The sequence below is a fragment of the Piliocolobus tephrosceles genome, chromosome 4 (genome assembly GCF_002776525.5).
Source record: "Piliocolobus tephrosceles isolate RC106 chromosome 4, ASM277652v3, whole genome shotgun sequence".
NCBI lineage: Eukaryota > Metazoa > Chordata > Mammalia > Primates > Cercopithecidae > Piliocolobus > Piliocolobus tephrosceles.
In genome coordinates this window covers 133,680,266-133,692,800 of record NC_045437.1, presented here as the reverse complement: position 1 = coordinate 133,692,800, position 12,535 = coordinate 133,680,266, and the positions used below count along the sequence as shown (strand labels likewise).

The following is a 12,535-nucleotide window of genomic DNA, read 5'->3' as shown; positions in this document are numbered from 1 at the left end:
CAGCTACTCAGGAGGCTGAGGCAGGAGAATCGCTTGAACCCGGGAGTAGAATTTTAGAGGGGCGAAAAATGCGCCCCTCTCCCCCCCCCCGGGGGGAAAAAAAAAAAACCCTTTCTCTAAAAAAAAAAAAAAAAAAAGAATATAGATGTCTAGACTCCTGTCTTCCAAGGTGTCCATCCAGTTAGGAATAGAGCCTCCAGGTGACACCAATGCAGGTGGAATACAGAGCTCACTTTGGGAAGCTCCATTCCGGACAAGCACTAAAGGTGATTATTGTTAGCATTTTTCAACCATAGGCTCAATGCAGCTCAAATTTTTGAAGTCCCACCATATTCCAAATTTCATCCAAAGCAACTGATAGTAACAGAAGAAAGAGCTCCTGAAAACTGCTCTGTGTCCAAATCTCACACCCTTTCCCCCCAGCCAGAAGTGGCAAGCTGTTGGTTTACTGCTTGAAGATGATCCCTGAATACATTTTACTTAGTTCATGCAGTTTTTTTATTATTTTAAAATCTGGCAACATGCAAAATTCAACAGAGTTCACATAAAAATGGATAGATCTGAAAACACTGGACCCAAATATCTGCAAGGTGGTAATCCCCTAGATACGTAGCAGCTGCCTCTTCAAATTGACCCTGCAATTCACTAGTTCCCTTTCCACCTTCCACTCATTTCTATGGCTGCTTTTGTGTTTACTTGCCTACTTCATGCCACCGCACCTTATTTCAAATTCAGTCTTCCCACTCACCGTGAAAGCAACTCCAGCCTCTTCACCACCAGCCACTGATCCCATTATCCATTAACCACTGAATCTCTCCTTCCACAGACATGAGGCCCTTCATGTGCTTACCTCTCTGCAGATTCAGGCGCATGTTTATCTTTACATCGTTGAACCAGCCAGGCACCTCTATGCGGCAGCAGTACACACCGCTGTCACCTTCACTGGGGTTCAAGATGGTCAAGGAGACATTGCCTCTCTGGATAGTCCCCTGAAGTCTATATTTTGCTGACTTTCTTGAGGTCACCCTCGTTCCATCAGTGAGGATGAGCGCCTCCTTGCAACCGGAGTGGGGGCACTTGTCTTTCCCCCAGCACATGCTGTTGCTGTTCTGAGACCAGGATGGGTACAGACAGGGCAAAGTCACCCGGTGACCCAAAACCTCCGTCACAACAGTCTCTGAAGTGACTGGTGCTGCGAGAAAACATGCGAAAATTAAGTCATGCAGTACTGAAATCTCTCAAATATGCTACACAGTTTTTGTGCTAATAGATGCTTCCGGGAAGATGAAGAGACCTATAGTCTATGTTTCTTTCATTTTCTTTCCTTTTTTCTTTTTCTCTCTCTCTTTTTTTTTTTTTTTTTTTCTTGTGATACAGGGTCTTGCTTTGTCACCCAGGCTGGAGTGCAGTGGTGCAATCATGGCTTACTATAGCCTCGAACTCCCAGACTCGATCCATCCTCCCACCTCAGCCTTCTGAGTAGCTGGGACCACAGGTGCATGGCAGCATTCCTGGCTAATTTTTGTGTTTTTTTGTGCAGACAGGGTTTCCCATGTTGCCTGGCTTATGTGGTTCTTTAGCATAAGTTTTGATGTGCCTTGCTGTTCTCCTGTGCTCCTAACTCCACATGATTCTATCCCCCAAGTGGTGCCAGGTAACCACTTGAATCTCTAACCATGGCAAGACTTTTTGCTAATTTAAATACTCCGATTTGAGTTCCATTCACTAACCAGTAAACTCTCACATGAAAAATCCTGACCTTGTAACTCAATTTCACTTATTCATATAATCAGGTGGGCTGTTTTCCACAAGTAGATATTGTGGACATTAGACTTAAAAGCTTCAAATGGGTCTCCTAATCCAGAGAGTGCTATGAGAAAAAGATAGGCTGTAAAACTGTATTCCATTTCCTTCTCTCCTTTCAGTGGAAATAACTAGAATTGGAAATTACTTGCTTTGGACTATTTGTTTGCTGTTAGATAATATGAAGTTAGGTGAAGTTCATGGACTATTTATTTATTTTTAATGGACAAATAATAATTCTGTGTGTGTGCATATATATATATATATTTATTATTATTTTTATTATTTTTTTTGAGATGGATTCTCACTCTGTCACCCAGGCTGGAGTGCAGTGACACAATCTCGGCTCACTGCAAGCTCCGCCTCCCGGGTTCACACTGTTCTCCTGCCTCAGCCTCCCGACTAGCTGGGACTACAAGTGCCCACCACCACGCCCAGCTAATTTTTTGCATTTTTAGTAGAGACGGGGTTTCACCGTGTTAGTCAGAATGGTCTCGATCTCCTGACCTCATGATCCGCCCGCCTTGGCCTCCCAAAGTGCTGGGATTACAGGCGTGAGCCACAGCATCCAGCCAATAATTGTGTATATTTATAGAGTACAATGTGATGTTCTAATATACATATACATCGTAGAAAGATTCAATCAAGCTAATTTTAACATATCCATTGCCTTACCAACTTAACAAATTTTTGTGGCAAGAACATTAAAAATCTATTAGCAATTTTGAAATATACAACACATTAATTACTGTGGTCACCATGCAGTGCAATAGATCACTAGAACTTAGTCCTTCAGTCTAACTGAAACTGTGTACCTTTTAATCAACATCTTCCCTTTCCCTATCCCACCCACTCACCCACCCCCCAGCCTCCGTAACCACCTTTCTATTGTGTCTATGGGATTAACGTTTTTAGATGCTGCATATAAGTGAGATCTTGTATTTGTCCTTCTATGCCTTGCTTATTTCACTTGGCATCATGTATTTTTTTGTTAATTTTAGAGCTCGAAGGAACCACAGGAATTATCTAAAATGGCAGCTGTGCCATTAAAAAAAAAAAATACTGGAGGGTAAGGTTTACTGCATCAGCTATTTGAGATGGAACGTTCCTCCCTTTCTAAAATGAAGCATGAGGGTGTCCTAACCACTGCTACTCATTGGCATGACCTAGGGGAGCTTGTTAAAAATACATAGTTTATTGCCCAAACCTGAGCCTGAATCCCTGAGGCAAAGGCTGGTGCATATGTACTTGAATCAACTTCTCCAGGCCACTCTGATGTAGTTGACTACTCAACCAGTGTTTGAGAACCACTAGACAAGTTCCTCTAAGATTACTTTCACCTCTGATAATCTGCAAAACATTTTCACTGTTAAAAATGTTAAGCCCGGCCGGGCGCGGTGGCTCAAGCCTGTAATCCCAGCACTTTGGGAGGCCGAGACGGGCGGATCACGAGGTCAGGAGATCAAGACCATCCTGGCTAACACGGTGAAACCCCGTCTCTACTAAAATATACAAAAAACTAGCCGGGCGAGGTGGCGGGCGCCTGTAGTGCCAGCTACTCAGGAGACTGAGGCTGAGGCAGGAGAATGGCGTAAACCCGGGAGGCGGAGCTTGCAGTGAGCTGAGATCCCGCCACTGCACTCCAGCCAAATGTTAAGCCCGTTGGTTTAATTGTGCATCAGAGATTATTCTAAACCATTTCCTTCCCCAGAAATGCTATTGAGGTGAAAGTCAGGCAGCCTGTAGATCTCAGATTGTTGAGACCACACCCTGCTGCCCCTTGGGTACCTGGGTCCCTGCTCATTGTTTTCTCTGAGGCACCTTCCTGTGAGATTCTCCATTCACGAACTTTGCTGACTTAGTTGGCTAAGTTACCGAAGACAGGGCCGGCCAGCAGTGCTGTGCTCCTCCCTGAATCTGCTGGCAGTAACATCCAGGCATTCCTCTCTCTAGGAGAAGGTGGCCCTGAGCCCTAAGAGTCACCCATATGGTAAGCAAGACCATATGCTTCTGGGGTTTTTCACAGCTGGCTTTTTTTTTTTTTTTTTTAGACAGTCTCATTCTGTCACCTAGGCTGAAGCATAGTGGTGCAATCTCGGCTCTCTGCAACCTCCGGTTTTTCTTATGATAAAAGATCATTCTCAGTTCAGACCAGCCTGCAGCCTTCCCCGAATTTAGTCTCTTCACTTTGCACAGTGGAAATGTTTCACAGATTATAAATGAAGTGGGAGGCGGGGCACAGTGGCTCATGCCCGTAATCCCAGCACTTTAGGAAGCAGAGTCTGGCAGATCACTTGAGGTCAGGAGTTCAAGACCGGCCTGGCCAATATGGTGAAACCCCATATCTACAAAAATATAACAATTAGCTGGATATGATGATGGGTGCCTGTAAACCCAGCTACTCGGGAGGCTGAGGCAGGAGAATCGCTGGAACTCAGGAGGCAGAGGTTGCAGTGAGGTGAGATTACACCATTGCACTCCAGTCTGGGTGACAGAGCAAGACTCTGTCTTAAAAAAAAAAAAATGAAAAAATAAAAATAAAAAAGTCAATGCAGTGGGAAATCCGTTTTGCCTCCCATGAATCCAGGAGAAAAATAAGAAGTTCATTGTCATCACCCTCAGCTGTGTTAACAACATAGAACACATGCACCTAAAATTAATAACTACTAAAATATGAACTTAGCCAAGTGTGGTGACACATTTCTACAGTCCCAGCTACTCAGGAGGCTGAGGCAGGAGGATGGCTTGAACCCGCGAGTTTGAGGCTGCAGTGAGTTATGATCGTATCACTGGACTCCAGCCTGGGCAACAAAGCAAGACTGCCTCAAATTCAAGAAAGTAAAAAGAAAAAATAGATCATCTTGTTCCTATAAATATTTGGTAAATTAATAAAACATGTATAAGAAGTATTCCACTGGAGAGTCAACATTTTATTTTCCCAAGTACCTTAGTATAAAAGGAGGCATCCTAATTGATAATAAGAAAAGATGCGGCTGGACGTGGTGGCTCATGCCTGTAATCCCAGCACTTTGGGAGGCAGATCGTGAAGTCAGGAGTTCAAGAGCAACCTAGCCAACATAGTGAAACCCCGTCTCTACTAAAAATACAAAAATTAGCTGGGTGTGGGCGCCTGTAATCCCAGCTACTCAGGAGGCTGAGGCAGGAGAATCGTTTGAACCCGGGAGGCAGAGGTTGCAGTGAGCCGAGATCATGCCATTTCACTCCAGCCTGGGGAACAGGGCAAGACTCCATCTCAAAAGAAAAAAAAGAAAAGAAAAAGAAAAAAGAGAAAAAGAAAGAAAGAAAAAAGAAAAGATCCAATAGAGAAACTAGCAGAGGACATAATAGACAATTCATAGATAAGGAAATAAGAGCAGCCAATAAATTTTGCCCATTAGACTGGCAAAAACTTAGAACACTGATAATATTGAATATTGGTCAAGGTGTGAGTAAACAAGGCTCCAAGATGCTTGTGGGAAGGGACTTAGGAAAGGACTTAGCCTCCTGAGACAAACCAGAGTGAAATGGGGGTATAAATTGGTACAGCCACACTGTGAGGAAATTTGATGGTTTCTATTAAGTATTCACTATACATGAGTCCTAGTATGCCTTAGCAATTTCACGTTTGTTATCCACCCTAGAAAAATACATGTTGACAAAGATGCTTATTTGCAAATGTTTATTGCAGCCTCCATGTATATGTGAATGAAATGGACAATGTATATATGGGGAATGGCTAAACTGGGGCATCTTTATTCCATGGAATTCTATGTAGATTGATAGCATTAGAGATAGACCTACATGAATTGGCATGAAGACTCCAAGCTATTTAATGATGAAGAGGGCAAATTTCAATACAAGACATAAAATATAAAACCCTTCTTATAAAATAAATAAATAAACCAATGTCTTTGTTTTTGTGGGCTCAGACATTTGAAAGTAAATGCACAGAAAAGTGTCTGGTGGGATAGACACCAAACTCAGTGTGTCAGTTACCCCCAGGATCAGAGAAAAGGGATTGGAATTGGGGATAGCAGTCCAAAGGGCATTCGGCTTTATAACATTTTAATTTTTTCACCAGGAGTATTTCTGTGTTACTCATCTTATTAAAAATTCACATAAGAAAAGGAAGCAGACATTGCATATGGCAGGAAAAACGGCCATTAAGCTCACATTGTAAACCCCATTCTGCCAGTTACTGCTTTTGTGTTGTTGGAGGAAAGCCACAATAATCCTGACCTCATTATTATCACAAGGCAAAGGGGATAATACTTACCTCAGAAATGGTTCTGAGGTCCACATGAAGAGGAGTATCAAATGCCATGTGAAATTAACAAAGTATTAATATGTGTAACCAAGGACATTAGAATTTAGAAATACGACAAAAAAATGGTTCCTGTCTGTTATAAAGCGATTGTTGATATCAAATCAGTTTCACTTCTGTGGAGCTACCTGGAATGGTGGTTAGGTCCTTATGCCAGCTTGGTTCCTTTCTTAGTTGGTGAGCCTAAACAAGGCTGGCCCTTCCCCAGTCTGTCTCAAAATCACCATCTACAGAGTGAAGGGCATCTTTTAAGAGTACATCCAGCTCTGATCCTTGGTGATTCTGAGCAGTCACTCTGTTTTAAGTTGGTTATCTTAGAAAAGGCACATATAGGCTGGGTGTGGTGGCTCACACCTGTAATCCCAGCACTTTGGGAGGCTGATACAGATGGATCACTTGAGGTCAGGAGTTCAAGACCAGCCTGGCCAAATATGGTGAAAGCCTGTCTCTACTAAAAAAATACAAAAAATTAACTAGGTGTGGTGGCAGGTGCCTGTAATCCCAGCTACTTAGGAGTCTGCAGCAGGAGAATTGCTTGAGCCTGGGAGGCAGAAGTTGCCATGAGCTGAGATTACACCACTGCACTCCAGCCTGGGCACTGGAGTGAGACTCTGTCTCAAAAAAAAAAAAAATTGAAAAACAAAAGAAAAAAGAAGAGGCACATATGAAAAAACAAAATAAAAAAAAAAAAAGCTCACCAGGTGCTGCCTCCTTCAAGTAGGATTAGAAAATCCCCCTCAACCAGTGTCCTGCCAGTAGCAGGACATGTAGACATAGACCCCTGCAACTTTCAACCTAACAAAACCCTCCAAACCTCAAGTTTCCAGGACAAGACAAAGACAGTTTAAAAAAAAAAAAAAAAATTGATGGAAAGGCAAATGGTAGCTTTCTTACATACAAACAAACCCAAACCAAACCCAAAATAAAAGTGTGAAAGTGACAGGGACTGCTTTTCATTCTGTAGATTGTTTTTTAATTCCTTTTTTTTTGTTTTTTGTTTTTTCTTTTTGAGACAGAGTCTCACTCTGTCACCCAGGCTGGAGTGCACTGGTGCGATCTCGGCTCACTGCAACCCCTGCCTCTCAAATTCAAGCGATTCTCCTGCCTCAGCCTCCCGAGTAGCTGGGATTACAGGCACATGTCAACACACCCGGTTAATTTTTGTATTTTTAGTAGAGACAGGGTTGCACCATGTTGGCCAGGCTAGTTGCAAATTCCTGACCTCAGGTGATCCACCCACCTCGGCCTCCCAAAATGCCAGGATTATAGGCATGAGCCACCACAACCAGCCTGTAGATTGTTTCTTCAGTGTCTATAATATATCAAGCGTGTAACTAGGTGCTGGAATATAACAAGCCACAAAGCAGACCTGGCCTCCCCTCATGGGGCCTGCAGAGTACCTGGGAAGAGAGGCAAGTGAGTCAGCATTTGCTATAGAGTGACAAGTTTGCAGATGCAGGAACTCCAAGGAGGATGACAACTCATAGTAGAAACACCTAAAGTAGTCCAGAAGCTATGGGGTAGCAAGGAAAAGCCTGACTTAAGTAGGGACCTGAGGATGCATGGCACTATGGAGGGAAGAAAGTCAGAGAATAGTAAAATACGAGTTTGAGAGGTGAGGAAATACGTTTGTTTTCCCTAAAATGTGGGTGCTTTCTCATGCACCATGTTGGAAAGGTTTCTGCACATACAAAGAGTCAAAACGTAGAAGAAAAAGTGTTTAACGTCGCTAATCACTGGGGAAATGCAAATCCAAACCACAATGAGATATCACTTCATTTCTGATAAAATGGCTACTATGAAAAAGACAAAAAGTAACCATTGCTGGTGAGGACACAAAGAAAGAGGAACTGTCGTACACTGTTGGTGGGACTGTAAATTACTACAGCCATTATGGGAAACAGTATGGTGATTCCTTAAAAAAACAAAAATAGAACTACCATATGATCCAACAATCCCACTACTGGAGATATATCCCAAAGAAAGGGAATCAAAGAGATATTTGAACTCCCATGTTTATTATAGCACTATTCATGATAGCCAAGATAAAGAATCGACCTAAGTGTCCATCAGTGGATAAAGAAAATGTGGTATACAGCTGGGTGCAGTTACTCATGCCTGTAATCCCAGCACTCTGGGAGGCCGAGGCGGGTGATCGCCTGAGGTCAGGAGTTCAAGACCAGCCTGACCAATATGGTGAAACCCCATCTTTACTAAAAATACAAAAATTAGCCAGCCATGGCGGCTGGCATCTGTAGTCTCAGCTGCTTGGGAGGCTGAGGCAGGAGATGCTTGAACCTGGGAGCAGAAGTTGCCGTAAGCTGAGATCGCGCCACTGCACTCCAGCCTGGCAACAGAGCAAGACTCAGACTCAAAAAAAGAAAGGAGAAAAAAAGAAAGAAAGAAAATGTGGTATATAAACACAGTAGAATATTCAGCCACAAAAAGGAATGAAATTCTGTCATTTGCAACAACATGAATGGAAACAGAGTTTATTAATATTAAGTGAAATAAGCTAGGCACAGAAAGATAAATATTGCATGTTCCCACTCATACATGAGAGCTAAAAAAGTTGATCTCATGATAGTGGAGAATAGAATGATAGTCACTGGAGTCTACAAAGGATAAGGGAGAAGGGGTATGAAGAAAGGCAGGTTAATGGGTACAAAAATACAGTTAGTTAGAAGATGTGGAAAAAGGGAAAAAATACAATTAAATAGAAGGAATAAGTCCTAGTGTTTGATAGCATAGTAGGGTGCCTATCATTATTAATAATTTCTTGTATATTTCAAAATAACTGGAAGAGAACATTTGAAATGTTCTTAGCACAAAGAAATTTAAATGTTTCAAGAAATGAATATCCCAATTACCCTGATTTGATCATTGTACATTGTATGTATATATCAAAATAACACACATGTAGCCCATAAATATGTATAGTTATTATGTATCCATTAAAAAAATGGACTTTTGTAAAACTGCAAGGGCCATTCAATATTATCTTGTCCTAGAAGCATAGATTGTGACAAGTGGTCATTTAAAAAGCCAGGTCTCTCATTTCAAATATAGGAGAGCCAGAGCAATTTAGACATATTCCCAGTGTCAACAGTTAGTGCCCGAGATGCAGCTGCAGTGCAGGCCAGAACACGTGGCCCTATACCCCCAGGATGCAAAGAACTTCACTGGCCAAAACTGAGTGTGTATATTTGCATCATCCAAAACCCAAAAACAACGTGGAGAAAAGAAACCTTACCATAACGCCTCACCCCAGCAAAACAAAACGAAAAGCAAACACTTCTAAAAACAGAGGGAATGGTAAGAATTATCACAACTCTCACCAGAACAAATTCTCCTGGCTTATTGATTATATGAATAACACCCATAGAGGAAATCTCTTTTCCCCAATTTATCTAACCACTTATTTCAGTGTCTCTTCTTCAGTTGCCATTTCCAATACAAGCCCAAATTACCCCAGCCTAAAACCCCCAGACCAGTCTCTGGATATAAACCTCTGTATAACAAGGCAGGACAGAGACCCTCCACAGAAGGAAGCCTGGTAGGGAGAGGGGAGGGATGCAGAAATGAAGTAAGCTTCCGCTTTACTGAGGCCCAAACCAGTGCATGGAAATCCATCACAAAATAGCAAGTCCTCCAAGAACTTCTACATAGAAGATTTCAGAACACTTACTCAGATAAAGCCACCAAAACTCCATCACCAGCCAGAGAATGAGAGGTTCTTTGGACATTTTGATGGTTGACCGGACCCAGGAGTCTGTCTATCTATCCAAAGCCCAACCTCTTATATCCCAGTTAATGCTGACAGGGTGGGACTCTTTAGTTTCATTTCTCTTTTTGCCTCATAATCTTCCCTTTCTCCTGTCCTACATGGCTTCCCCCAGTTGGTGATGCATGATGAAATGTGCTGAGCCCTTTTCTCCTGGTGACTAGTGTGTGTGTGGAGGGATGGCATGGACACACTTGTGCTTCTTTGTCCATGTGTATAGTGGGTTTCCTATATGTGCACGAGCATCCGTGCATGTGCTGGTGCAAATATGCCTGTATAACCTGTCCACGTGCCACGGATGTCCCAACTGCTGTACAGCCTGTCACAAAATGCAATTGACTCTCCACACTGGCAAGTGTTTACATGTAGATTCCTCATGGGGCCAAAGCACAGTTAGACTGAAAGTTACCTCCATTCCCATTCTAGGTTCTCTCTCACCCTGTCCCCCGGCCTCCTTGCCCTAATAATGGAGAAAGAATATTGAGGACAGGCACAGTGGTGCACATCTATAATCCTAGTATTTAGGGAGGCCAAGATGGAAGGATTGCTTGAGGCCAGAAGTTTGAGACCAGCCTGATCAACATAGCGAAACCCCATCTTAATTTTTTATTTTAAAAAAAGTTTAATAAAAAATTTATTTTTTTTAAGTTTTAGGAAGACACTGAAGCCCAGAACTTCCTGATTCCAAAGATTATGGTTAATCACTACATTGTCCTTTGACCTGTGACCCTTTGGGTACTGTGTCCATGTGACCAAGCCTACCTGTGGCTAGCTCCTACTTAGTACCAGAGAGAAAATATAAGAATGCACAAATGTTCTAGATTTTTAAAAATTCTCAATTGATTGTAACCAGCCAACAAACCTCAAACATTCAACATTGCTTCTACTGAAGGTATCAGTGAAAAATCTAAATATCAGGTGAGGTTCTAGACCCAGAGAAGCCAGACTAACATGGGCAGGGATGAAAATAAGGGGATTTAGAGTTAATCTTCCCACTGAATGCCCACAGAACCAAGGGATCCTTTCCCCATTCTATCCCCAGGAAACTGGAGGATTTAATCTCTGGATAAACTAAATGGTCCCAATAAAACATTTTCAGATATTTATATTTTTGAGTGTTCCCTAACAAAACCACTCAACCCTCCTTCAATAAGTTCATCAGTGCATGAGCCTCAGCCATACATGCAGAACTTTTAATTAGTTTTTAGTGTCACTTTCAGATATGAACCGATAACCAGGGATCATCAGACATTTGAGGAAAGCATTTAACATAAAAAAGAGACAAAAATAACAGGGAGAGCTAAAGAGAACTTCAAAAAAATTTTAAAGAGCTAATATTTTCTCAGAAAGAAAGATTTTACATCATGAAAAAGAACACAGACATTATAAAAATGAAAAATCAGAGGATAGAAAAGAACTCTTAGAAATTAAAAATATTACACCTATCCCCGAATTTTATGGAAGGTTTGAAAACTAAAGTTAAGAAAATTTGTTAGAAAGTATAATCATCTACAAAGTCAAAGGACTAGGATTGTTTCAGAACATTACAAAAGAAAACAGAGGAGAGGAAATTACTAAAGAAATAATAAAAGAAAGACTCTTGTAACTAAAGGACATGACTCTCAGTATTGAGGGGGTCAATCAAATGTTAAACTCAATGAAATATCCCCACAAAGCAAGACATTATCATGTAATATGAGAACATCAGACGTAAAGAAAAGATACGAAAAGACTCCAGAGATAAAGAACAACATATTGCACTGAATGAATTTGGAATTAGAATGGCATTGGTGTTCCAAACAATAAAGCTAGAAAATAATGCATGAATGCCTTCAAAATTCAGAGGGGAGGCTGAGTGTGGTGGCTCACATCTGTAATCTCAGCACTTTGAGAGGCCAAGGTGAATGGATCACTTGAGTCCAGGAGTTCCAGGTTAGCCTGGGCAACATGGTAAAAAACCTGTATCAGCCGGGCATGGCAGCTCACGCCTGTAATCCCAGCACTTTGGGAGACCAAGACGGGCAGATCATTTGGGTCAGGAGTTCAAGACAAGCCCGGGCAACATGGCAAAACCCAGTCTCTACTAAAAATACAAAAATTAGCTGGGTATGGTGGTGCACGCCTGTAATCCTAGCTACTTGGGAGGCTGAGGCAGGAGAATCACTTGAACCCAGTAGGCAGATGTTGCAGTGAGCTGAGATCGCGCTACTGCACTCCAGCCTGGGTGACAGAATGAGACTCCATCCAAAAAAAAGAAAAAAGAAAGAAAAAGAGAAAAAGAAAAAGAAAAGAAAATCTGTATCTGCCAAAAATACAAAAAATTGGCCGGGTGTGGTAATGCGCACCTGTAGTCCCAACTACTCCAGAGGCTGAGGTGGGAGGATTGCCTGAGCCCGGGAGGTGGAGGTTGTAGTGAGCTGAGATTGTGCCACTGCACTCCAGCTTGGGAAACAGACAGAGATCCTGCGTCCAAAAAAAAGAAAAAAAAAATCCAGAGGAGAAATTTATTTTCAACCTAGAATCCTACCCCCAGACAATCTATTTCTCTAATGTAAGAGCATAATAAAGGCCTTTTTGGACACAGATTCAAAATTTACTTACCATACTTCCTTTCCTAGGAAGTT

At 42.0% G+C, this 12,535-nt stretch overlaps 1 protein-coding gene across 1 annotated transcript in view; it reads right to left on the bottom strand.

The window, feature by feature from the left end:
• TIMD4 (T cell immunoglobulin and mucin domain containing 4) overlaps positions 1-9,930 on the bottom strand; it is a 39,300-nt gene extending 29,370 nt beyond the window's left edge. Inside the window, exons 1-2 of the mRNA XM_023218782.2 lie at positions 9,816-9,930; positions 851-1,192 (exon numbers count right to left, since the gene is read on the bottom strand). Of these exons, the coding sequence (XP_023074550.1) occupies positions 851-1,192; positions 9,816-9,873 (400 nt within the window). The 5' untranslated portion in view covers positions 9,874-9,930. The remainder of the gene's footprint in view (positions 1-850; positions 1,193-9,815) is intronic.
• Between the last annotated feature and the right edge of the window lie 2,605 nt (positions 9,931-12,535).